Source organism: Pezoporus occidentalis, unplaced genomic scaffold (genome assembly GCF_034315485.1).
Source record: "Pezoporus occidentalis ecotype Australia unplaced genomic scaffold, CSIRO_AGI_Poc_V1 ctg307, whole genome shotgun sequence".
NCBI lineage: Eukaryota > Metazoa > Chordata > Aves > Psittaciformes > Psittacidae > Pezoporus > Pezoporus occidentalis.
In genome coordinates, this window is record NW_026915019.1 from 76,621 (window position 1) to 104,381 (window position 27,761).

General features: G+C 42.4%; 1 protein-coding gene and 1 long non-coding RNA gene across 6 annotated transcripts in view; one reads left to right on the forward strand and one right to left on the reverse strand.

Annotated features, from left to right (window-relative positions):
- Positions 1 to 695: 695 nt before the first annotated feature.
- LOC134168283 (uncharacterized) lies at positions 696 to 8,908 on the reverse strand. The gene is made up of 3 exons (XR_009966481.1): positions 8,821 to 8,908; positions 3,399 to 3,621; positions 696 to 1,296 (listed from the first exon to the last, which is right to left on the reverse strand). It is a non-coding gene; the product is annotated as an uncharacterized LOC134168283 (long non-coding RNA).
- ANKRD17 (ankyrin repeat domain 17) overlaps positions 8,471 to 27,761 on the forward strand; it is an 87,968-nt gene continuing 68,677 nt past the window's right edge. For 4 of the 5 annotated variants that reach the window (XM_062627766.1, XM_062627768.1, XM_062627770.1 and 1 more), the window contains exon 1: positions 8,471 to 9,221. In XM_062627766.1, coding sequence (XP_062483750.1) covers positions 8,850 to 9,221 — 372 coding nt within the window. In that variant the 5' untranslated portion in view covers positions 8,471 to 8,849. Of the gene's footprint in view, positions 9,222 to 27,577; positions 27,672 to 27,761 lie in introns of those variants that run through there. The other variant, XM_062627769.1, reaches the window with a different exon arrangement.

Consider the following 27,761-nt stretch of genomic DNA (forward strand, 5'->3'; position numbering starts at 1 on the left):
AGCAGTAATAGTCAATAGCTAATAAAGAGGTGTGCAGCATTTGGGTATAGAAAGGTTACATGTAAAGTGCTTTGCTGACTGCAAGTAGGCTGAAGCAAAGGTTTCAAATTTCACTGAAGTGGCATTTAAGAGCTTTGCTAAACATGGACAGACTTTAGTGATGCCTAAATTTGTGAATTTGTGTTCATACTGACTTCTGGAATACAATGTTAAACCTTGAAAAGGAATATCTTGTGAATAACTGAAAATCACATACTTCAGAAAATGAATCAGATGTTTTAGGTTGAGCTTGTTCATCAAAATTCACGAATGAGAATAAATTATCCAGATTCACTCGCAAGACATTTACAGGTAAATGTGTATTTTGACTACTGCAGCCCTGTTCTCAAGTCCTATCTTGTTGTACTTCCTTATCTAGAAACATAACTGAATTCATGTTCATAAATGAGAAAATCAGAGAATGACAGACGACAAAATTAAAATTCACCCCATCAGCATTCCTTCCTTCCATGTACATGAAATGCTATTGAAAAGAACAGTGACTCAGGGACATAAAGCTGTTCAAGACAGCACTTAACTTTGTAATTAGCTTTCATTAAAGTCAATGGCATTATATATGTCACACATGAAAAAAACCCCTATCTAGTCTGCCGGAAATAAATGACAAAAAAAAATGGAGGGGAAAAAAAAAAAAATTATTCTTTTTTTTTAAGAAAAAAGATGTTTAAGAATCAAATGCTTTAGTAAAATGTCATGTCCAGAATGTTGGGATGAGTAAGAATTTGTCGGTCCAGGCCCTCAATTCTGACTGGTTTTGGTTATAGCTGAAGATGGATTGCCAGCTCCATCTACTGTGTCAATGTGAAATAACAGAAAGATTGATCTTTTTAAAAAGAATTGTATCCCAACCTCTCCCTAAAATAAGAGATCAGGAATCAGCAATATATAGCTGTTGAAAGGAAATGCTTTGAAGTGAAGACAAAATGGCAAATTACAAGAGTCAATGAGTAGAATAGAACACAGTAAACACGGCTGAGAAGGTTCTGTTTTGGAAAACAGGCTCCACAGGATGCTGGGGGAATCCGATCATTTTAGGCTTTTAGACAATTTTTCTAGTTAGCATTTGAGCTCTGTGAAAAAAGTTTTTTGTCCATTTTACACTCATTTTTGAGGTAGCAAAGAAATTTCTTACATTGCCTTCAGTGAAACCAAGATCTCACAAAAAAAAGTTTCTCACCCTGTCTTGTCCAGACATAAACTAGCCTGATAGTATAAATATTTTTCCAGGCACATTGTCTGTGAAGATAGAAGAGCAACAGCTTGAACCTTGTTGTTCTGCATGTCAGCAGACGGCTGCCTGCATTAAGATCTCCTGAGCTGAACAAAGAGAAGCAGTCTCAAGGTCTGATTTCAGAACTAATCAGTTGTTTACTTAAAAAGTGGCTACTGTAGAAATTATCATTATAGACTGGCAGGACTCAGGCAAAACATGAAATGTAAGAAATGCTTAACCTCCTGGCTGATTTTTGGGTAGTCCACAGTTGATGCTACTTTAAATGTAAGTAATAAAAAACCTCGAACAACAAAACATTACTTTGACAAGTAAACTTTGATATTCAAATACAGGTGGTTTTGTCTTCAGTGGTCTTATTCACAGTTTTGGATTACAGAGCCATTATATATAAAATATAGAAAACCTTCTCTTTATCTTACCATTTGCCTTCTTTTTATTTTATCTTCTACAGCACTTGAGAGAATCAGAAAGAAATTTAGAATCTTATCCAGATGCTATTTGCCTCTATTTGCTAGGGCATTTTTATACTCACACAGGATAAACATTTTGAAAGTATGTGAAGCAAATTAGGAACCTGAAACCTACTTTCAGACATCATTTCTGCATGTAACAATGTAAATCTCAGAATATTAATAAGTTTTAAGATTACAAGTGCTTAAGACATTTCTTAAAGTACAGACTCCCAAAGTAATAAATATATTGCAGAATAAATGTCTTTCTAGCTTAACACTTGAGACCATTTGTTAGCTAATCACCCCTTTAGAATTTCAAGTTCAAACTACCGTTATATGGTGGTTACTACTAAGACTATAGAGATGGGTATAAAATAGTGACTAGATTGTACAGCTCATAGTAAAAATAAATAAAGTACAAAAATTACATAAAACCCATAATTTTAATACAAAAGGTATTGCTTCCCTTTGCCTCACCAGGCTTAGGATGCCTAATGAGTGTCTGTTTGGGCCACCAGTGTTTCAGCCCAGGCTTCTGTCAATCAGTCATCCTATAGCACCTACACTGTACACATATTGCTGAAGTGTAGCCTTTTGCTGGCAGGATTCTTACAGGAAAACTGTTTACAAGTCTCATGTCTCTAAGTAGAGCTCTGAATATCTAGCCCCAAAATAGTAGTGCTGTATTAGATGTCACTATTTACTCCTGTGCCGTTATTGTAGTTTTAACACTTGCCAGATTCTTTGACAAAACTCAGACAGTGTGGCTACCAGCTTGCTGGTTTACATTAACATTCACACCTGTGCTCAAACACTCGAGCTACAATAACTGCACCCCAAACTTGGGAGTGCTTTCCCTCAAAAACACACAAGAAGCAGCAGCAAGTCCCACTAAGCTACCTGAACCAACTCCAAGTATACAGGCAGATAATCATTGCTCTCCGAATAAAACCAGAAGTATTCCATGCTACTGACAGTCTCTAGCACCCCTATGGGCCTCCCAGCACATGCCCTGGCATCAAACACTGTTCTGGACTTTGATGTCTTGTGGGTGGACGGACGTGACTAGACCACGCTTGAGTTCTAGTTGACTGCTTCTAGTGATGACATTATGAAGGAACAGGCATAGGGCTGCCCTTTGTTAGCAAAGACTTCATGGGATAGAATGCCACTACTGCCTGTAGAACAACTGCATGTTTTCTTTTTTAACAGAGCACTTGCATATTTCTCCAATGACTCAGCCTTCAGCAGGTTTTGCTTTCTGGACTTGTTTTTACTTCCCCAATCCTCCCCATGAGGAAGCAGTCATGATGTTGTATTAAGGTTCAAGGACAACTATCAGAACAGTGGTAAATGTTCCACCCCTGGCAGTATTCAAGGCCAGGTTGGACAGAGCCTTGGGCAACATGGTCTAGTGTGAGGTGTCCCTGCCCATGGCAGGGGGATGGAACTAGATGATCTTAAGGTCCTTTCCAACCCAAACCAGTCTGTGATACTGTGATTCTATGTTAAGAGCAGTATCTGGAGAAGAAATATGAATACTTCCAAGATACTCGAGCAGGATATGCTTCTATGATTCTAGGATATATATGTATTTCAAACTGACACTGATGATGAAAAAGCATAGGAAATGGCAAAATAACTTGGCTTACCTGCCAGATGTAAACAGTAGTCAATCCCAAAGGGGCCATCATAGGGTGTGTATCTGAGTGGTAGCATTAATGTAAATCTTTTACCTTCTGTCCACATAGAAGTGCTGCCCCTCGATGAACAGGGCTGCTGTAACTTTAAGCAGTCCTCTCAGGCTAGCACCACCCTGGTTTAATTCTCAGTCTGTCTGGAATTTATCTACTTTCTTCACTCACAGGAAACTTGCTGTAAAGGAGAAGTACAGATAGTAAAAAAAATGTCATTTAAAGTAAATGCCATGGTTGTATAAACCCATTTTTTCATCATTATTTTTTTCATGTGTAATTTACAGTTATTAAAACTGAGTGTTTTAGACAAACCTTAAAAATTTCTATCACAGAAAGCAGCACTTTCCTGAATGTAGACACATCTGTGTTCTTTTATTTCTTTCTCCCTTCAACTTGGTCAGCAATAACTGCATAATTGCTAAACACTTCAAATTTATCATTTTTGTTTGAAATAATTATTTTTAGTTTATCTTGTCTCCCGTTTCAGATAGGTCCTCCTGATTTTGCTTTTTTTATAGGAAATGCTATGCATCAACACGGTCCCATGAGCCAGGCCTTTTGGTATGTGTGTTGAAGGGATACAATCACTTGGGGCTCACAATTCCCAGAATGATCTGAATAAACACATTGCAGCACATACCGAAGCTGCAACAACTGCAAAACCGTGTATGTCAAAGATAAACAACAAATTCACTCATTCTATAACCAGTGAGAATGGCATTATTTGGGTTTTGGATTAATTTCATAGCTCATTTGAATAATCATCTCATCTGGAGAGGTGTATATATTCTGTGCTCCTCCTACTGTGACAGGTATTAAACATAGATATACTCAGAAGGACATAAACATGGGGAGAGGCAGTTTGGTAGTTTTAGGCTGACAGCATTCACCCTTTCTAAGAGGCAGTCACTCTTTAGCACTTAAAGGAACACAACTAAAGCAGTTGTATCCACAGAAAGAGAAAAATTGATTCCAAAACTGGTGGGAGGGAGACTACGGGAAAAGGTAGCTGTAGCAGTCCTTAATTGGAGGTAAAAATTCAGGAAGTTCTCACAGAAAGCAAATACAGAGAGAAAATAACATGCATCCATCCCTTCACAAAAAGTAAAGTATTTCAGCCATTCAGAAGTACCATTTCAGTGCATTTACAACAAGTTACTGAAGATAAAAGCTGGATTATGTAGTCTCTGAGATCAAGAGCAAGACACTTTCTTTCACCATTTTTTCTCTCCAACTCTCAACTGATCATTTCAGAAGTTCTGAACATTGCTCAGCAGCTCCTAGACTGAAAAAATACCTAAGAAAGAAGAGCTGAGTGTGACCAGAGTGTGTTTAGGACTGCTTGATGGCACGGCACAGAGCACAGGTGGGCTGTATGGCCTGGGAGGGAGAGGGTAAAATCAGGGCAGAAGAGGAGGTCGAGGTGAAAGTCCAATTAATGGGGTGTGAGAATACGCACCTTGCATACATGTGTGTTGGAAGGGTTAATGAAGCTCAAAGCATGAAGAACTTTTTTCAGCTCCTGTACCAGTTACAATAGCAAACAAAATCAAGATCCTTGCTTTCTGACTTCGATGATGATACTGCTTCCAGCAGTTATGAAACTGAAAGCAGATCTGTGCAGATAATTACAGCACAGTGTAGGTTTAAACACATCAATTGTCCTATAGGACTTTTTACAGAATCTATTGTCTATCAGACAATTCCTGAGAGCATTCACTGAATCAAACCTGTTTTTCCTGCTATTCAATCCTATGTGTTTGGTGATCAATAACCCAAAAGGAACTGGATAAATACTGAAGCAGAAGTCACAGATCAAAGGGATAAGGAAGGAATACCATCTTTCTCAAGATTTCGTGCAGTTTTATGTTAGCAACAAACCCAAGTGTTCCAAGTTAATCAACCTCACAGTCACAAAAGGAAATGTACTTGTTAGTTACTGCTCCCCTGATGAGGGCCTATGCTTCCTTCCTATTGCTATGCAGTCCATTCCCTAAGAGCAGCACAGCCAGCTTTGGGTCACACACCCATAGGGAAATCAGGATACATTAAAAGAAATCTTGATTATTTACTCTTCCATTATTAGCATGTCTTGATGATTATCAGGGTGCCTGCAAAATATATGATGAGAAAATTAACATTAGCCAGCAGTGTGCACTTGCAGCCCAGAAAGCCAACTGTATCCTGGGCTGCATCAAAAGAAGAGTGACCAGCAGGTCGAGGGAGGTGATCCTGTCTCTCCACTCTGCTGTCTTGAGACCCCGCTTGGATCATTGTGTACAGTTCTGGTGTCCTCAACATAAGAAGGACATGGAGCTGTTAGAGCAAGACCAGAGGAGGCCGCAGGGATGAACAGGGGCTGGAGCACCTCCCATATGAAGATAGACTGAGAAAGCCAAGGCTGTTCAGCCTGGAGAAGAGAAGCTGCATGGAGACCTCATAGCAGCCTTCCAGTATCTGAAGAGGGCCTACAAGGATGCTGGAGAGGGACTTTTCATTAGGGACTGCAGCAACACAACAATGGGTAATGGGTTTAAACTGAAACAGGGGACATTCAGGTTAGATATAAGGAAGAATTTCTTTACTGAGAGGGCGGTGAGGTACTGGAACAGGTTGCCCAAGGGTGCTGCGAATGCTCCATTCCTGGCAGCGTTTCACGGCCAGGTTGGATGGAGTCTTGGGTGACACAGTTTAGTGTGTATTGTCCCTGCCTATGGCAGGGAGGTTGGAACTGGATGATCTTAAGGTCCTTTCCAACCCTAACTGTTCTATGATTCTATATATCTGTAAATACAAAGTGCTCTTATGCAACCTGGAGAAGTTTCATACCTTCCCAAGTTGTTCAGACCATCCCAGGATTGAAAGCTGACTTCTGCTGGTAGCTTTTCCCATGACAAAGCCAAAGCTTGAATCTAATACTAAGCTTCTCTAAAGGCCGCAAGTGCTTTGATTGCTGTTGCACTCACAAAAGGATCCAAGTGGCCAGGGTGGTAGGGAGAGCAGGTATAAACTCTATGTCATAAAACCAGAGGGAAACTACTTGCTTTATGCTGCAAGATTAGGAGGAGCAACTCTTTGATCAGAACAGAGGTCACCATCATAAAATAAACTGAACAAACACCCTCAGATAGGCCATGCTGCCCATGCCAACAGAAGCTTTTTGTAACTACTCCACCGGATTCAAGGCTGAAAAGACAATGCAGTGATAACGTAACACAGTTGCTTTCATTCAAACTGGACTGGGTGGCTCAAAATATCGTTCCCAAGCCTAGCAACTTATATGGATACCTGAAGTAACAAGCAAATGTTGCAGCCGAGTATTAAAACACAGTATTAAATGGGAATGATCGTCACTGCAGCCCTGCTTGACCTCAATCAGCTCAGTGCTGGATCAGCCCTTTGCTGACATTTTCCAGCCTGGTGCTGCACCAGAAAGGGAGGGCAACTCCTTGCTAATAGCTCAAAGGGTAAAATCCAGCCCTGCCACCACCCTTCCTGAACCCCAGCAGGGGAATTAGGGGCATTTGGATGGGCTATTCCTCTGCTGGGCTTCTTGTACAGCCACAGGAATCTAAGATGTGTTTTGTTCTGTTGTGGTTTGAGCTGAACCCAGGACATGTTCACAGAAGTCAGGCACCTCTTGGGTCAAATGATGAAGACCAGGCCACTTTTTCCACACTTATTGCTTGAAAAAAGTGACATCTTTTCACATGTGCACCATGAATCTCAGGTGGTAAGGCTGAGGTTACCTGTATTCACTGACAACTCCGTTTTCTGCTTCCTGGGATTGCACAAATAAATCATTTGTGCTCGTATCTCTATGTAAATCGGTAAAAACCAATGCATTCAGCACAGGAGGACAAAGGGATTATTCTTGCCAATCTTTCATCATTTTTTACAGTCATACCAGGAAGTGGTAGGTAGCTGGAACATCCAGTTTATTCCTTGGATCACATCAAAGTGTCATCTACGGAGGGGTTTATAAAGGTATTGTTCATCTTAGACCTCGCAACCTGAAGAGAGGTTAAGAACTACAGTTGTAGCTGGATGACTTAGAAATACAGTAATTTATTAGCAGTGCTGTCACGACTAACACAGTCCTTTTATTAAGGACTTAGACATCTGTAAAAAGATGTAGGTTTAGGTGGACTGTAAGGAACATAAAGATTTGGGGGGAAAACCATGCAGACTTGCTTTCCTGATGAGCGTTGGTGCTTTGAGATCTGTTTTTAAAAGCAGCGTTTCGTTTCAGAGGAGCTGCAGACATGGCTCATGCTTTCCAATGCTACCAAAATAAGCATAAGGGCACCACTTAGGAATAAAGTAATCAAGTAACAAGCAGCTCTTTGCATTTCTGCAAAACATAACTGCAATGGACACTATTGGATTGAAACACTAATACATCTGTAGCATTTCAGTGCATCGGAGCCATTAACACTCCTTACAATCATGTGTTTATGTGGTTAAAAACCTTTTCCTTGATTTCCATCCCGTTTAAGGGGAAAAAAACCCTAAGACAGATCCTTCAGTGAGCACGCATCGATTGCCTGTAGTTAACTGCCACAACTTCTGCTACTGTAGGACCTGACCCACATCAGTGGAGGCAGCAGTTTTCTACAGATTAAAGTCCTGGCCAGACTGGCCTGAGGTAGAAAAAGAGATCAACCGACACAGAGCTCATGGCCAAAGTGACATGGGCATCCTGGCATTTCCTACTTTTTAAATAAAACTCCACCAACTTCCTTTTAAAAGAGGGCTGAGGAGGTGGCTCCGAGTGTGCTGTGCACTCTCTGAGGAGAACATCACTTGTGACTAGCACTCTTCAGAGCCAAGCGTACTTGTAGACAGGGCAGATAGAGCTGCCCCACAACCTGACAAGGACCAGCCTTACCGTTCTCCCGGTATTTTTAGCCTGACGAAGAGACTCAAGGCTAACCCTGGTCTCATCAAACCACGTTCTAACTAGGACGAGTGCGACACAGGAACAATCACGCCACTGAGAACCGCGGCTACCTCAGCCGCGGGGCGGAGCCAGGTCAGCCGAGGAGGGAAGTGGGCGCGCAGCGGCGGGTGATGACGTTAAGGGCGCTTCCGGCGTGGTGATTGAGGCACGCACAGAAGAGGTCGCCGCGGTGGAGCGGGTGCGGCGAGGGACGGTGGGGCCCTAGATCAGACCGGGCGTGGCGGCGGCGGCCGCTTTTGCGGCGGGAGCGGTGCCGTGCCCGCCGCCGCTGCTGAAGGCGGCAGCGGCGGCAACGGCGGCAACAACGGCAACGACAAGTATCGCGAGAGGTGGCGCGGCGCCGGCCCTAGAGGTGACCGAGACAGCGGCAGCGGCTCCGGCAGCCTCCTCCTTCTTCTCCTCTCTCTTCCTTACCGGGCGCTGAGCGAAGCGGATCGGCGGCTATGGAGAAGGCGGCCGGCTCGGCGGCGGTTGTGGTGGCGGCGACCGAAGGAGGTGGTGACGGTGGTGAGGCCGGGAGCGCTACGGCCGGGCCCGGTCCCCCGGAGGGGTTGAACGGCGGCGCCGGTACCTCGCCGTCGTGCTCGGCCGGGGCGGCGGCGGCGGCTGCGGCTGCGCCGATGGGGCTGGTGCGGGTGTGCGACCTGCTGCTGAAGAAGAAGGTGCCGCCGAAGGCGAAGCGGAGCGGCCGAGCGGGCCTGGCGGCCAGCAGCAGCGAGAGCGGCGGCGGCGGCAGCGAGAGCAGCAACAACGGTAGTGAGGAGGAGGAAGACGAGGAAGACGACGAGGAAGAGGAAGAAGAGGAGGTCTCTGAGGTACCACGGGGACGGGCGAGACGGGGCCCCGGAGGGGGGGAAAGTGGGTGAGGGGTTCTGTGGGGCCGGTGAAGGGGGCAATGACCGGGATGGGTGTCCCGGTGGCGGGGTAGGCCCGGGGGTTTTCCTATCGCTCCCAGTCTATCATTGCTGTATGCTCCAGCCTCCCGGGTCTCCGCGGGGGCCTGCGTCGGAGGCAGGAAGGGGGCAGCACCGGAGCGGCCTCGTGGCGGGGCGGGACCAGGGACCTGCGCGGGGGGGGGATGGGGGGACCTGCGCTCTGACCGCCTTCTTTCCTTCCCTTCTTTCTCCCACCCGCCGGTGTGGCCGGGATGGGGGGACCGGGGGACCTTCTGGAGCCTCACCCGGTTTCCAGCTTGCTCTGTGGTTTTGCGTATGTGGGGCGCTGCTGTAGGGAAAGGCGCCCGAAGCGTTGCAAATGCCCCTCGACTCCTTGTGTGGTGTCTCCGTGTGCGGTTGCCACGATTTGTATCGGAGTAGGAGAGTGGAATGGTGGAAATGGTACTGGTATGCCCGGAGCTCGGTGTTGGAGAGAGGCTGGAGCTCTGGGCACGTTGGTAGACACGTTTGTGCTCCTGGGTTTGGGAATAGGTCATCCTGAGGCAAAGAAGCTGGATGTGCAGCTGAAGTGAAGGCTGCTGAAGAGCTCTGGGTGCTTTACTCTCGTCCTGCTCACGCTTCAAACCTGATAGCACCCACCATTCCCATGCAGTGTTGAACCACGTACAAGGAAGCATTATTACCTTGTTTTCGTTTAACAGTAGGTTTTTCAGGTAGGTATTGCTGGAAAAGGCAAAGCAAAACTAGAAGCTGATGTATAGTCGCACAGAGCTGCTTTGCATAGGAGCTTTAATTCTGTAACCTTCAAAGTTGAATGTGCACTTGGGTTTTTTTCTTTATTTTGGGTTGTTTGTCGTTGGCTTTTTTTTTTCCTCAAAAAACTCCTCCTCAGGTTTGTAAGCTGTTTTTCTGAACTTTACTTATAAGTAGTTTGGCTTTTAACTGATATATCTACTTTTGTGTTAGAAATTAAAATGAGTAGGAAGAAGGGGAAGGAAGAGTCTGATAGGTTTAAGGCATGGCTGGGCTGAGATGGTGATAGGTTTTTGGATGGTTAAGGACTGCTCTGCATTTTATTTCTGCAGGAGTTGATACAGGAAGCATTTTATCTAACTTCTTTGAGGTAAAGTGCGCACAGTGTGCAATTAACAAGTATTTATCCTTGGAATTTTGTATCTTTAGTGTTAATTTTTAGGAAAGTGGATATCTTTGTGTAGATATAAGTTTTGAGGGTTTAAAAGTTAAGATAGGCAGCTATGGTCATGTGCTGAGCTGTGCTGTCTAGCAGTCCTGTAGGTACCTGAAAAACTCTTTTACTCTCTTGAGCATGTGGTAAAGGGATGAAGGCCTTTTAATGACTGCAGGTGTATGGGTTGATAGTTAAAGCATTGAGGTGAGTTGTGTGTGATGGCAACACACACCTTCATGAGAAGACCTGTAGAGAGATAAAAAAAGGCAAATGGACATTTAACTACTACAAGCAGCAGAAGAATGCTTCACTGTTCTCTGACAGAATGACACATGCTGTAGGTACCAGTGGTTAGGAAGGCAGTTTTTACATTTGGAAGCTTCCCTGATGGCTTTCATAGTAAGTGAAGGCTTTCCCCGTCTGGGTGGTTTGGGATTAAATACTAAGCAGGGGTAGGTAAATGATAAAAAAAATAATAGTACTTAGTTCAGTAAGTTCAGGATAGTGTACATTTTGTCACATACTTGCTATAGCAATTCCTTTTCATGATATTCAGGTTGCTTGCAAAAGACTGTTGTAGTCTTTCTCCCCATGACTCCAGGATGAAATAATACAGTTTGAAGGGTAGGCACAGCTGAAATCGCAGTTTTTGGGAATGCAAACAAGAGGAAGGCCTGATTAATGGAGCAGAGGATCTAACATCAAAGTCGTTCCCAGCAGCTCGTGGGGAGGAAATGTGTTTTGAGGGAAAGGGAGTTTTACTTGTCTGAAAGCAATCTGATGTTTAATTTTGGCTTTTTAGAAGCTTTAAGTTAAAAAAAATAAAAAATTACTGAGGTATTTTTGTTTGGGATTAAAATTTTCTTTAGTTCAGACTTAGTTGAGAAGAGAATAGCTTATGTGGCTTTCAGCAGTTAGATTGTGGTCATCTGACCACGGGCAGTCTGGAAGGCACTTAAAATGAAAAAACACAAATCCAAGTTTATGGTTTTGCTGTAATGGAAACTATTGTGGAAACACTGCAAAAGATGGTGTTCCCTACAAGCCCTTCAGTTCATTATCTCTATAAACTTAAGACAGTTTGTCTTAAGTTTTTTGCCTTTCCCATGCTGAATACATTAAGACTTCTCTAGTCTCTGAAGCGTAGTACTTCTTGATTTGACTACTAATGAGACAGCTTCTAAAAATCAGAAGGACAGTAGCAACAAGTCCAAGGAGTTATAATGGGAAACCTGGCAGGTGCTAAATGACAAAACCCCCATGAGTGGAATGACACTGTTTGGCTCAGTTGTTGCTGAGCTGATAGAATGGAATAAAAAGTTGCAATCAGACATTTTCACCTTAGATGTCAGTGTGGAGGCATAGGCGCTGAGTGAAGTTGAATTGAAATTTCATACCAACAGCTTAATGAGCTCCTACTACAGTGTTCATGGCAACCTCCAAGGTTGCTTTTGGGAATTCCAGCAAATCGCTGGATTCTAGGTAGTGTGGTCTGGTATTGTCTGTAAATGGGAAATTGCCTTTTCCCTAACCACCAATTGATTAAAAATAAGGGTGAATCTTTTCAGTTTGCAGGAAGAGGGATCTTAAAGTAGAAGTTAGATACTGGGAAGGTCTACTTGCATGCTTCCTGGCTGAATTGTGGCCTCAGTTTATGAAGGATCACGTTCAGTTTTCATAGAAGCATTCTCTTAAACTGCTCAAGGAGCTGTACAGTTGTTAAATAGGACTTTGTGCCTGTTTAAGTGCCCCTTCCATCAGGTGATAGCTCACAGGGAGTGTTCAGGCAAAAGCTCGATAGGTGCAGGGACACATTGGGAAAATTTAGTCAGTTGACATGTTAGATGTTGAAGGGTAAGGTGAAGGGACATCTCTGCAGGTGAGACAAATGAAAGCTGACATAAAATGGGAAGCTTAAGGATGTTGTTAGGGTTTGGAAACTAATGTTTCCTTTTTTTTTGTTTGAAAACATGGTTTAGCAGTTCCTTTCAACAGGTTCAGATAAATACAAATATGCAGTTTTCTTGGAAGTGTTCTTATTTTGTTCAACATTAGTCTTGAATAAATAGTGAAATAGTACAAAAAACCGAGCAAGTTGCTACTTAAACATCTGATGTCAGGAGTGCATTAGGGCTTCTCTTGTTAAGCACAGAAAGGTTTAATTGTATTATAAAAACTGCTTACAAGCTTATATCAAGTCTTTGAACCTGTGGAATGTTTGCTGCTGGCAGTAAAGTTTGTAATTGCTTTTCCTAATACAGAGAGTATCCATCTTAAGAGGTCCTAAGTTCAATTTTCTCCTTGAGCAAAAAGTCTCATGATGATTAGATCTGCATAATATTCATTACATTAACTATACCTGAAAGTGCTACCCTGTGTAAAGGATGGTTTTGAGATGTTCTGTTTCTTATGTGTTCTTGTTTTTTACTTTGTCCTCCTAGCTGCTGTAAATAAAAGTTTTTATTTTCTCAGCTGCAATTGAAATAGTAATGAAACTGACTAGTAAGAAATAAATAAAGCAACAACCAACTCTCTAGAATTTCTTAATGCAGAATAAACTACTTTTAACTTCTTCAGCTTCACATGTAAGGTGTTAATCCACAAACTTGGGCTTACTGCTATGATTTCAAGAGCATCACAGACACATGGTTGTAATACTTAAATTGTGGAAGGCTTTAACAGCTTAAGCGTTCATTTGAAACACAGAATTTATTTTACAAATTACTTCTTTTAATCCCAACTGTTTTAATTAGAATTCAGGACTAAAGCCTGTGGATTCTGTAGGGCTGCTGAAGAGCCAGTATGTTTCTCTTGACCATGTTACAGTATGTTCTGTGTGCTATTACTTTCATCTTGTGTCCTCAAATACATGACTGAACATGCAAATAGTTGAGCTCTGTCCTCGTAGTATGTGCTACCCTGATGGACACTTCAGTCTTTTATACTGCCAGGTTGTTCATGCTGTAGGTATGCTGTTTATGTAAGTATGCTGTTTATGTTTTCTTTTTCCCTACTTGGGCAGTTTTTTGCCTCTACCATTTTGTTTCTTGTCTTCAAAAGAGCAAAATAGTAGAGATCCCTTTTTAAAAATAATAAAATAAAAAAAAAGTAAAAGCCCCAAACTTGTTTAAGACCTAAGGTGGTTTGGGCATTTTCCTTATCAGTCTAGTTACTATAACATGTAACTTGGTCTAGCAAGTTACCTTGCATCCTGCCCGTGGCAGGGGGTTGGAGCTAGATGATCCTTAATGTAATGATGTCTCTTCTAACCCAAACCATTCTGTGATTCCTCAGTTGAACTGGTGTGGCTAAAAAAACAGGTGAGCCACAGTAGAGTCCATGGCACAGACTACTTCTCCATCTCTAGGAAGAATCTTGTCATGATACTTGAGAAATGCCAGTTCTCACCTGTATGTTACGTGCTCCCAACACAAAGCCTGCTATTGGAGAAAATATTTTAATTGGATTGGTGCTGTGGATGGAATCTTGGTTTTATTTTTCATGAGGGATATGATAAGTATGATGTAATAGAATTGGCAAGAGCATCCAGTAATTGCTTTTGAAGAGGAGTAGAACTTGAAATTGCCTGGAAGGATGTAAAGTATGTTCTCAAAAATCCCTGAAGGAACAGGACTGTTGGGTGAATCATAGAATCACAGACTGGTTTGGGTTGGAAGGGACCTTAAAGTTCATCCACTCTAGCTCTCTACCACAGGCAGGGACACCTTTCACTAGAGCACGTTACTGCAAGCCCTGTCCAACCTGCCCTTGAACACTGCCAGGGATGAGGCAGCCACAGCTTCTCTGGGCAAGCTGTGCCAGGGTCTCGCCACCCTCACAGGTAAGAACTTCCTAACATATCTCAATCTCCCCTCTGTCAGGTTAAAGCCATTCCCCCTTGTCCTGTCCCTACAGGGCCTTGTCCGAAGCCCCTCTCCAGGTTTCTTGTAGCCCCTTTAGGCACTGGAAGCTGCTCTCAGTTCTCCTCAGAACCGTCTCCAGGCTGAACCAGCCCAGCTCTCTCAGCCTGTCTCCATAGCGGAGGTGTTTCAGCCCCTCACAGCATCTTTGTGGCTGTGTTTGCGGCCCTCAGCCAGGTTGCACAGCAATGGAATTGGCTGTAGCTGACCCCAGGAAGCAGTAGCTGAAAATGTTTAACAGCCCTTCCTTATTGTTCCTAAGTCTGGGTTTCAGCAAAATCAGCTTGGAAAACTGCAATAACGATTTGAGTGGCTTTGCCATTTCCTGCTAACAACCTTTTAATTGCTTCTGGCATTGTCCTGTAGATAATGACTAGGGTATGCCCCTTGATACTATGTTACCAGAATTCATGGGCTGGGTAGGAGGCTGAGCGTTCTGTTAACTGGCTGAGGTGGTAAGCAAAGATAAACCAGTGTCTTTTATGTGTATGGCAAAGATCTAGGGATGCAGAGCTCATCAGTGGTGTCTGGTCAAACAGTGCATAATTTTTAAAAGACCTTAAAGTTTGTTTTTTTTTTTCTGTGTGCTCTATTCCATTGAAGTTATTAGTGAATATCTGGGTTTAAAATAAGCCCCCTGCATAAAATGACCTCTTGCAGAAGGTGGAGCTAGGTATTGGTAGCACCATGTGAATTTGTTTACTTCCTCAGCTATTCCTTCCGGAAATGTCCTTATAAACATCATTCCTGTGAGCAGGCTGGAGCCAAGTGCCTCATATTTTAAGCTAGTACTTTAGTTCTTTAAAGAGAATGATGTCTTTGGAAGAGATATAGCTGAGAGAATTTCCTCATCCACTGGTTCTGAAGGCAAATGGGATTATGTATGTTTGGCTTTTTCCTCTAGCTGTGTTTTAAAACCAGAACTATTTCTGCTTATTTAGGGTATAGCTGATTGGGAAATTGGGTTTAGGAACTGGAGAATCAGTGCTGCAGATCCAGGATAACAAAGCTTGGTTTCTGGTATTGAACGAACAAGCCCTTCTAACTTAAAAATAATACACATTTGGTATTAATGCTTTAGGCAATTTGAGCAGAGTCTCTGGCTGCCTTGGCAGTTCAGCTTTTTTTCTTCCCTCCTTCCCCCTGCAATGATGTGCTTTTGGTTTCTTGATGGTATGGCATTTTAGGTGACTAAGTTGAAATAAGAAGTTGAATATGTGCTGTATCTGTAGAGCTTCTGTACTACATGGGACTTCTTTGACACATCAGTAACTGTGAGTGGGGAAGGTAAATTGTTTGGGTAAGGTCATTTAACACATCTGCTTAAAGAAAGAAGTCTTCCTTGACGTGTGGTTAGCCTTACCAGTGCGTATAAATGTCCTGTGCTGTGTCAACAGGAGTGTTGGAAAAAACCCTCCCATGGTTGACCAATGCAGAGCAGTATTTCCTTTCTGTGTTCACTAAGTAGTTAGTGCTTTGTGTTAACTGGTACTCAGGTGATCTCAGTATTCCAGATGTTTTCAGCCACATTTTCCCCCCATATGCAATCCTAAACTGGCAACTATCTGAAGAGCTAAAGCTGTGTGGAGTTTATTACTAACCTGTTATGTCACCTTCTTTTCCCATTAGGTAATAGTTGTATACCAGGCTAAAAATCAGCCATAAAACCAAGAGTATCTTTAATACATCTTTCTTTGTGCTTGCAGTATTTTCTTTTAGGCTGAATGTTGTAATTAGGATGATTTTGTTTTCATTACCCAAAGCAGTTTTTGACAAACTCAGATTACTGGTGTTTGATGTGCAGGTGTCTTTCCTCTGCTATGTTTTAGCTGAATCCTCAAGTCTTTGGAGGATAATGGTGTATCCTAGGAAATGAGCTGAAATAAACTGTGATTTTTTTTTTTTTATTTTTTTTTTTTTCCCTCCCCCACCCCAGTATCTTAGGTTTTTGTGGTGTTAAGCATCAGGATTGGGTCATGTGTTCAAATATTCAGCTGTCCAGATGCTAGAAAGAAGTTTGGAGTATTAAGTCTGATAAAATGTCACTATTTAGTGTATCACTTTGGGGTTTTGACCTCCATTCCCCTCAAGTTGTATTTGGAACAGTCAGAAAGTTTAGTGTCTGGTTTTTTGTTTGTGTTTTTTTTTTTTTTTTCTTTCTTAGGGTAAAATTAAAGGCATCTTTCACGCCATAATATGACTGCTTTCTGCAGAGGCTACCTTGTTTTTGAGCTCACATTTATTTTGCCTTGCCCAAATAAAGCAGGAAGGATTGTTTCTGAGCCTGGACATCTGTCCCTTTTCACAGGAGCTGTTTTGTGGATTGTTGCTTCAGCAGAAAGGTACATCTGAAAGCTCTCTCTAGGGCAGGGAGTGATTCAGAGGTGGGAGGAGGAAGGTCCTTGTCATACTCCCAGTTCTTCCCACACACCAGAATAGAACTAAACCTTTTCTTTAAGGAGAAGCTGGAGGTCCCCAGTACATCTCTGTCTGGCAGGTATCTGGTGACTCACATGTTTTCCTGTCCTGGAGCTTTACCATTTCAAAACTTCAGGTATTTCTTTCCTTTTGTTTAGCCTTGTCCTGAAATGGTTTGCCAGCTGAATTTTCCTTTTTATGCTCTTCTGCAGGTGTGAATCGTTCTCCTCCACAGAATGGTGAACAATGCTTTAATGAAATTCGGTGTGTAAAGACATGATGTGGCTTAGCTTTTTTTCCTCAAGTGCTTGGTGGTGTTCAGCCTGCATGGTGTGGGAGCTGATCCCATTGCAATCAGAGGAGTTGGGCTCGTAGGAAGGTTGCAGTGAGCATGCTGCTGTTGCCAAGAAAGAACAAAAAGAGAGTCATTCAGTGCTCCTTCCAGCCATTTGGGAAATGACCTTGCTGAAAAACCTCAGCAACAGAAGAAGGGTGTTTACAGTTGATCGGTTCTTTGATCCTGTCTGTGTCAGGCATGCTTGTGCTGAAACAGCAGAGAGCTGGGAACTTGGGCAGGGTTTTTGGTGGAACCATTCATTTAGATGCCTGTCAAAGTACCACTTGCATTGTCTTTGAGGATTTGAACTGTTAAGAATGGTACAGATATGAGAATTCTTGTGTTAGAGCAAGGTACTAATGCTTCCTTTGGATCTTCCAATGGAACATGCCTGGCACTGGCCTGGAAAGATAGATTTCAGAGAAATATTTTTGTGTGCAGCTTGAAAACTCGAAAGCTTCTTGAGGTAAGATCAGCACTGATGGTTTTCTGCCTCTGCTATTTGTTAAGGTTCTTGAGAGTGTGTTAGGGATGGGGAGAAAGAGAAATAAGAAGTGCTATCTAAAAATGTTAACATGCTTTGGAGTATCATTGTTTAGTGCAGTGCAGGAAAAGAGTCACTTTGCATACTGACAAGCATGAAGTAGTCACAAAGTACAGTTGTGATCAGTGTGGCAGTTGTAACACAAATATCCAGGCTAGTTTAAAGAGAGAGAGCTCTCAATGTAGCAGTCTGATAGATAGATGGAACATATGCCTTCTGTCCATCTCCATTGCTAATAGAAATGAAAGTTGGCATAACAGCATGCTGGTATTTTGGTGAAGCATCAGCTTGATAAAGGAACTTCTCAGTGATAAATATAGTGCCAAACTGTATGTGCCAAACTTGGCAAAAGGACTTTTGTGAAGCCTGGGAGGGAGCAGGGGGGAATTTTGATGCTTCTATGTAAAATCACTCCACATGTGCTCATGGCTCCCATCTAAGAAGGTGTGCTCATGGCTCCCAGCTAAGAAGGTGTGCTCATGGCTCCTGGTTGAGGTGGATTCTTGGAAACGCACTAGTGTGTGTGCTGAAGTTGGGTTCTGCAGACATATTTGGGATGACCTAGTGTGATTACTTGATCTAACAGCTTACCTCTGCTAAGAGGGGGAATCTCTTCCTCCCAAGTTCTTCCCAGGTGTGCCTTTAGGCTGGTGGTGTTTCACCAGTTATTGCTACAGCAGGTCGCTGGCCAGAAGGGTTCAGTGGGTAGAGGGACAAGGGGGAAGAGAACTGTGTGGGTCTTTTATTCCATTGGCCTTTCTTTTGAGTCTGGAACTGAAGTGTTGCATCAACTCCGGACACTGCCTTGTTCAACTCTTGCATGTATAGCTGAGCATTGGTGGAATAGCTCTGCTAAGTGCTGTGCTTGTTGTGAAAGTTGATACAGATGCTAATCCCTCCTGTTTTTTGGAGCAGTGTGTGCTGCTCTGTACTAGCATTGCTCAGTTAGGTAGGTGTCTGGCCAAAACCATGGTTAGGTTGCAGATGTCTTTGCCTCCAGTAACTTCCATCAGCGTTACTGGTTTTGAAGAAGTGTGTGAAGTGGTACCACTTGGTAAGCATTGCCTTCAGTGAGTTAGACTTGAGGGTAAGGTTAGCAATAGCCCACTGAATCCAAACCCCCTATTCTTTTACATCTTAAATGAATGCTTTTTGAGAAAGGCATCAAGTCTTTGGCGGTGCCTTTCATTGTAATCCAGAGTTGGGCACTGCAGAGCATGCTGTCTTTCCAACCCTGGAAAAGTTGTTAATACAAATACTTTGTGCAGTTGATTTTTGTAACAAATATTCTGCCCACAGCCGGGGATGTATTAAATTACTTTTTGGCTTGCTTTTTTTTTTTTTTGAACTTCCAATGCACTTACTAAATTTTGTCATAGTAAAATAAGTCCTTTAGGCTCTGATTTGATTGAAATATCAGTGGAGAGGGCAAGGGTTTGCACAGGTGTACGTGTTGGTTGTTTTGAGAGTGCATGGCCAAAATTGCTAAAAATATATTGTGTTACAGCAGCTATAAGAGAAGGCATCTCTATTAGGGAGCTTGTATACCATTATTAACTGGGTAAAACTAAAAACCAGCTCCTCTCAAAGCAGGAGCGTCAAATAGGGTGCATGAATAGAGCATATGTTAAATGAGGATGGTTTTGATCTTGTGCTTATATCGTCACATAATAAAGTGAACATATCTTGGATTAGTACTGATCTTGGAATTTGAGATGTGTTAGTACGAGTGTTTTTTGGACTGTATGTGACTCCTACATGTGAGATCATTACTCAGTTTAGAGGCTATTCACAGTCTACATACATTATACCTGGCTTTCCTCTTGCTGATATGTCACATGTGGAATGAGAGAGGAATATGTAGATAAATTTGTTTGAAGAAGGATCCTTTCTATCCCATGTTGCCCATCTTTCTTGTGTTTAGCCCCAAACCAGATCTCTTTAGTCGTTCAAAGTTCTTGGATTAAAGGCTTGAAACAAAGTATTGCACAGTGAAAACGGACTACTTAAAGTGAGAACTTTAAGGAAGTTCTCTTACAGAAAGCTCCCCTTAGACAAAAATGTGTGCCAGTAATCTTTGACTTCTGTTGAAAAATCCTCTAAAAATGCTGAGGTAATGCTATGCAGTTTTGTATCACATCTACACCTTTGTGGAAGTTGCATTGAATTTGCATTGGGCAGCTCCTCCACAGTAACATGGGGGAGCTCCTCTGATAGGAGAGGAAGTAGCATGGACAGATACGGAGGCAGAACTGCAGGAGTATATCCTGACACGGTGGCTTTTAAATGATGTTCTTGTTTAGTTCATCTTCAGGGCAGTGCTATGGATGGGTAAAGGTGTGGTTTGGTTTTGGGGTATGGTGTGGTGGCTTTGTTTTGTTTTATTTTATTCCCCCCCCCCCCCTTCTCCATGCATAGATTGGCCTTATGGAATTGAAATCCAGAATAATGGGACTGATGTAAGCACTTACTGGGCAGGATGGCTCTTGGCTGATGAGATTCCTCTATGCTGGAATGCTTCTTACTTGCTAGGCTATAAGACTGTTTAGATGCCAGTTTCATTTAGGCATAGATGAAGACTTATTTCAGAAATAGTTATATGTTGTGCATCTACCCTCTGGTTAGAGGTGGATGGTGTAAGAATAAGAAGCTGCTAATAGAATTTAAGGCTATGAACTTACAACTCTTGACTGACTGACCTTTGAATCTCCTATGTAATAGTAATGCAGAGTGAATCTGAAATCCCCAAACTATTTTTGGGAGGAGATGACACCTATTTGGAAATGGTTTTCTGTATGTGGAGTCATCATGTTCCCTGACCCCACCTGAACCTGATAGTTCATGTGAGCTTCAAGGTGTACTTAGCTAGCACAGTATTTCTGTGCTAGATCTGAGGATGCTTTTAAGGAGGGAATGGGGCAGCATTATTCCATCAGACAGGTCATAAATATCTGAGTCTGCTGTTAGTGGTCAGTCTTTAAACCTTATAAGTTTTATGCAGTCTTTGAAACTGATGTAAAAGAAAACTCGGGATGTGTTTTATCTTGGCACTTCTAAAGGTAGTTAAGTACAGCACCTGTGAAAGATACTAGTTTCCTTGGAGCTGTGGACAACCTAGGTCTCAAGAATACTTTGTTAAGGCCTCATAAGGATGAGAATTTCAACCTCTCCAGACTTATATGCTTACTAAAATGACTAACACTAAATGAATGACAAGTACTGAATGAGGCAGAAGGGTTTTGCGTGCCTTGCAGCTGTCCAGGCCAAGTGTAGAGTGTGCTGGGCAGAAAGGCAAGATCTGTCTTGGGAGAAAGCTTTGGTTTTGAGTGAGAAATAATCTCGAACAATCAAAAAAAGTTGCTACAGCAGAAAAATGTGGATTTGCTATGGAAGTTTCCTTATCTGTGGGAGGTAATGGAGCTGAAACAAGGGTGGCATGATAGTAAGGGTGGACAACAGGGATCATCTGGTGATTGTGAAACTCCGTGAATGCTTCATGGCAGGTTTTGGCAGAGAAGTCTGAAATTCCCTTAAAGAGACACAGAATTATAAGGATAAGGGCATAAAAAGAAATTATAATAGAAGTATGTGTTAACCCCAGTAGATTGATCAGGTTAAAGCCCAGCATCCCTGTGCACCCTTATCCCCAATAATAAAAAATAAAGGAATAAAGTAGATTTTAATATTTTTTTTAATTTTAAATTCACTAAAGCACTTCACTGGAGGATGCTGGAGATTTAGTCAGGCTGGCAGCTGCAGAGATGTGATTGCTGTAAGAAGTGAAGAAAAAGTAAACAATATACTATGTGAAAATAGGAGTAGCAGATAACTTGAAATTTTTCCTGAGATTTGCTTTTGGATTTACTTGATTTTTTTTTTTTTTTTTTTTTTTTTCATAATCACTGAGGATCAAAAGTAAGGAGTTCGGTCTTCTCTCTCCAGACAGATTCACCAAATGGGAGGTTTAAGGCTTCCCCCTCCATTGTCATAGAGCTAAGGCACCTTGCAGAATGCACCAGGTGGTGACTGATGCAAAGAACTGTGAAGTAGAGGTCATGCCTTTGTGGTATAACAAAATTTTTATATTTAGAAAAAAGAAATTAATATGACAAGTAACAGAGAATAACATGTTTAGTATCTTAATGGTTACCTAAGCCAGGTACTGATATGATGGAGTGATGAAAGTGATATGTGTAGGGGGATGTAGTGCCTAATTAAGGTCGATAAATACCAGTGCATTTACTTGGAGCCCTGTGTACCATTAGGGGTGTTTGCTTGTGAAAGCACTTCTGACTTAGTTGGAGAGGGTTTTGTTGCATTTATATGTTTTAGTGATCCACTTCTACAATTTCTGAGATGGAATAAATAAAGTCCAGACTACAAAAAAACATCCCTTCGGATGTGATGACTTGTGAAGACATTGACCTGACCTCTGTTGATTGTTCTGTAGCTGATTTCTTGTGATACATAACATGTCTATCACAAGATAGATAATAAGACTTAAGCAATAATAAGACTTAAGCAATAATACTCCTCTCCCACTATCAGTGCTAAAGCCTGGGACAGAATCTCTAAGACATTAAGTTCATAGGTACTGTGCTGCCATTATCTACTACTTTCCTGCTGCCAACATGGATGTATTTCTCACCCCTGTGTTCTTTCAAGCACATGTTTGAAGCAGCCTTTGAAAAAGCTATCTAAATATTGCTTGTATCATTAATATAAACAACTGTTCACCTATCTTATAGGTTTTTTTGTTCACGTTAGAAGGGGGAGCTTGGTCATTTGGAAGTTCTAATGATGGAATCTGCCTCTTTGTGGATTGGATTTTCTGGTTTCATGGATATTAATCCATGTGAAACGTAAGTCTTCTCTTTGGAAGTGTACCCTGTCATATTCTACATATTCAAGTATATTTTGTGGCAGATGCTTTGGTTTTCAACATCTTTCCTGTGACAGTGGTGGGATTTTTGCCTGTTGGCATGCTACACTTAACAGAAAACCAGAATGTCACAAAATTTGGGCTGGAAACCTACTCTTCTTTTTGGTCTTTACTGTCTCAGGAATGTTTTGATTGTATCTGAGGTAATCTTGTTAGGACTGTCTGCCTACTGCTGTGGAGAAAATCCTTGGGAAAGCTGTGCTGACGGGAATAACTGAGCAATGCTTTGTACTATATTGAAGGGCTATTTTCAACTCTTTATTTTTTTTCTCCTTCTCAAAATGATTTATATTTTCATTAATGAATACACCTCCTGGTTCTTCTGAATAAGGTGTTGGCGTCTGCTTGGGACACAGTTTAGACAAGCCAACTTTGACACTGAGCTCTGTGACTCTGAAAACACACAAAAAAGAGTGTTTATATGCTTTGGGATGGTTCATGACCAGTACAGCTTGGTCAGCTGTAAAGAGATAACAATGCGCTTTTGTGATATAAGAGTGGGAATTGTCCGACTGGTTGTTCAAATGCTTACATTTCAGGGTGCTAGAATCTGTCTCAGATCAGTTGTTGAAATGCTTGTGTTTCAGAGTGATGTGATGTGAGCAATGCCAGTTCAAAAGCCATGGTGGCCTTTGTGGGACTAGAAGATGGAACCAAGAATTTTCTTTGAATGCTCAAGAGCCAGTAGACAGTTTTTTAGCTTCACACTGTGCTTATTCTTTGTTAAGAACTGTGTTCTTGCAAATGCTTTTATCCTTCCTTCAGTAAAGTCGTGTGCTTCCCACTCAGTTTCAGCTACCAGTGATGTGTGGAGAACACACCATAGAGGAAACAAATATTAGTTTGTACTTATGTCTGGGTCTGGCTTTCACACAATACTGTCTCCTTTGGTTTTACATGTTTCAATGTAGCTTGAAATAGGACTTCCTCCCCCCCCCCCCATTTTAAAGCAGTGCTGTGCTAAGTTTGTCTCCTGAAGCCGCACTTCAGATGTTTATTCTCCCACCTTCTGTGTGGGGAACATGAGGGCTTTGTTATGTTTTAGGCTGGCAGAATGTGAGGGACCATAATAAAACATGATGGACGCACATGGCTTGGGGAGCTGTGTTATGTGAAGATAGCACTTGTGCAGAAGAGGAGGCTGCTTTTCAGGAGTGGGTAGTAGTAGATGGGTACTGATTAGATCATGCACTTCAGAGTAAGGCAAAATAAAGGTATAAGCTTTCAGATAGAAGCTGAGATGTTTCAAAAAGATACTGTTCTTTAGCTATACAGCTAGTTCAAGTAGTTCATAGAGCTGGACTTAAAAACAATGAGGAAATGGATTTGTGTTCACTTGTGTAGAGCATGAAGATATGTTTCCTGACCTGTGTTTAAAGCCCAAAATTGCCCAGTAGAAGTACGAAAGGAATTAATCACAGACATCTAAGTATATTTTTGTTGGTTTGTTTTCCCCCTAGATCCCTCTTTTTCTTGCAGGAACAGAATGGATGGCTGCATTAATGCCTCTGTTTTACTGAAGGTCTTGCAGTGTTTAGGATGGGCCTTTTGAGCTTGATATTCCATGCTATAAATGTTTCTGGAGTACTGAGTGAAGTGGTGAAGTTATTTGGCAAATAAGTTCTTCTTTAAAACCTTCACCAGAGTATCTTGCTAGGGGTTGGAGTATCAAGCTTCTGAGTGTGAAATCAAACCAATGCCGAGTGTGGCTTGCTTGTAGTGGCGTATCTGGCTGGTAAGCTTTGTTGTTGCCTTCATTGCTCACACATAGAATCTGACTCCCCAGGGTGTTTCTAATGCTGTACATCAGCTTGAGAAGCTCTGAATTAATTCTTTTGGTTCAAGTTTTGAAAATGAAGGGATTTTACTGTAGACAGAACTAGCTGGTCTTCCAAATGGGATGGGAAATGGCTCAGCTCTTGAGGTGAGCCTGTTTTCTCTTCTCCTGAGAATCTTGCATTTGTTCTGTGAAAATGGAAAAGATGTTGATATTCAGTTTGCTTTGTGTGGAACAGACACCTTTTGTCCTTGAATTAGGCTGTCTTTCCATTTGAAAATTGTTTTCAGTGGTGTCATATATAATTTTTTTTAATTTCAGTGCTAAGTTGTGTGTATTAGGGTTTTTTCTTTTTTTTTTTGTTTTTTTTTTTGTGTATTTTATTTTTTTTGGTCTGTTCTAAGGTATCTGTTAATTCTTTCCAGTGCTTGGAAGACCAAGTAATTAGTCTTTTGAGACATGAGTGTTAAGTGGGAGGTGGTAGAAGCTTTTTATGTATAAAGGAGTCCTTCAAGTTGGCAGGGGTAGCTTTGTGTTTGGGCTAATACTGGTTTAATGGCTTGGCAACATGTACACAAGATCAGTTGAAAGGGGCTGCTAAGGATATTGGAACCTCTGACCTAAAAGCACTGTTGCAGAGGAGCCATGGAATTCTGTCCTGTGATTCTTCACATGGACAACAGTTTCTTATGGGAAGTAGATTTTGAAATGTAGATGTCTGGGTGACTCATTTCCCTCTGGGCAGCTAAGACTTCTGTTAATCTTAATTATCTAACTGGAGGTTGCAGAGCTTTTGCTTCCATAGGTATAGATGCCTGATGAAGTTTGATGGGATCCTGCAGCAAGTGCTTCTAAGACAGACCTAAGTGGGTTGAAGTCTATGGTAAATGTTGGCAAATGTTATCTTGTCCTCAGAGTTAATGTCGTATAAGATTAAGTCATTAGATGGTTTTCTTAATGTTGTTTCAAACTTAAAAAAACATCCAAAACTGGCTAAATAGCAATGGCTGGATTTACCAGTTACGTCCTATGTTACCAGTTACTAGTACGTCCGAAAGGAAACCTGACCAGCTAAAGAGGCAAAGTTCAGAGCTCAAAGTATTTCATGAAAAATAGCATAAAAATTCTTCCATGACATGAATTATTTAGGATATATTAAGCCCCCAAAACAGGCTCAAGACAAGTTACACAGTCTCAAAGATGAATAGTGTGAGCAGAATGAATTCTGGTTAAAAACCTATGAAATCTGGGATGTTCCCCAACATGGAAAAATAGTATGGACTGCCCGAGCAGGTTCAGAGTTTGTGTAAAATGAGGTACTTCATGGTAGGTGAGTAGAATGGGGGTTTAAGGAAAATAATTTTAATCAAAAGAACATAGCTGTGCCTAAAATCTAGATAATCAACTAGAAAGTCTCTTTGTGACGGTAGTAGTCCGTCTGGTCATCTTCATAAATCCAGGTAAGGATGTTCTTGCTGTTGAGAGTATTTGTTAGCATTAGAACATATTTTTTTTTAATATTATGTTAATTAAAAGAAATTGATTACTAGTAGTATTTCTTCAAGTAAAAATGTGAGTTTAATTCCTTTGACCATTAGACCCCTTTGTGCTGAGCTCAAATGTGCTCATGAGAGAGGAGTTTTTTGTGGGGTTGGCAGTATTTATTGTGCTGTATTTTTAGAATTGGAAAATTAAATATTTTGAGAGCTGCAGTTAGGATTGCTCAATGATTCTGACCTGATATGTGCAGAGTGGGTACCACTGTCACCTGGTGTTTGAAGGAATGTGTAAAATGAAATGTTTTTGGCCTCAGTTGTCACTGAAAAGTTTTGGGTAAAGTAGAGAAGTGTGGAGATGATGATGGTTCTCAAAAAGGCCTTGTGTAAAACATTCTTCAAGTGGTCAGTACCTTTGTTATCATCTAATTGGCTATTTTGGAAATCCTTGATTCCTCCCTGCATTAGCCTCAGGCAGTGGAGCAGAAAAGGATGGGGTTGTTGGAAGCACAGTAGTTGTGCAGCACTTAAGGTGGGTCAGTTGTTTTTAGGAGGTTTTGCTGTAATAGGAAGCCAGACTGTATCATGGGAAGAATTGTGGGCTGTGTCATAGATCTGCTTATTGCGAAGATTGGTGTTTTGTGGTGTTCATTGTTTGTTTTTTTTTTTTTTTTTTTTTTTTTTGTTTTTTAGTTTTTTGTTTGTTTTGTTTTATTTTGTAACAGTTTTGAGGAGTGGTTAGGATAGTATGGTGATAAATGGGATCCCAGACTGGTTTGTGTTGGAAGGGACCTTAAAGCTCATCCAGTTCCAACTCCTTGCCACAGGCAGGGACACCTTCCACTAGAGCAGGTTGCTCCAAGCCCTGTCCAACCTGGCCTTGAACACTGCCAGGGATGGGGCAGCCACAGCTTCTCTGAGCAACCTGTGCCAGGGCCTCACCATCCTCGCAGGGAAGAACTCCTTCCTAACATCTCATCTCAATCTCCCCTCTGGCAGTTTAAAACCATTCCCCCTTCTCCGGTCTCTACAGGCCCTTTTCTGAAGTCCTTCTCCAGGTTTCTTGGAGCCCCTTTAGGCACTGGAAACGGCTCTGAGTTTTCCCCAGAGCCTTCTCTTCTCCAGGCTGAACAAGCTCATCTCTCTCAGACTGTCTCCATAGCAGAGGTGCTCCAGCCCTCACAGCATCTCGGTGGCCTCTTCTGGACTCACTCAAAGGAGATACGGTCAAGGGGAACTATCTAGAGTGGATTTTTGTACTTCATTGGGTCAGAATTATGTCCCTTACAGTGTCCTCAGGGATGCTGATGTGCCCCTCAACAGACTGTGGGACCCTTAAGCATGGACAGGTTGGTGCAGGGGCAGGAGAGGGAGGGGTGGTATGAATACCATGAGAAGGAGCTGGTTTCCGTAAATTTTTTTAAATTTTCATTCCGCCCTTCACCCTGCTATGTTCTCTGTAGAGGAGCGGATCCCCGGCCTCCTCTTCTCTCCGTCCTCCCCCTCTCTGGATTGGTAATTGCCCGCCCTGCGCGGGGTGGAACAGTCCATTTCCTGTTCCCGTGCTGACAGCAGGGGGGGAGCGAACGTGCTGCTGCCGGGCGGCCGGTAGCCCGTCTGTCTGTCCCGGCGACGGTGGGGGGCGGGAGGGCGGGAAGGGGAGAGCGGAGCATGGCCCGGCGGTGAGGCGGGGGGGAGGCGGTGGCCGCCGCCATGGAGGCGTACGTGCTGGAGGACATCCTGGAGGTAGGGGCGGGAGAGGGCCGCAGAACAAAGGGGTGCGCGGGGCCGGCCGCGGTCGAGACCCCGGGGAGCGGCAGGGCCTCCCCCCGCCCG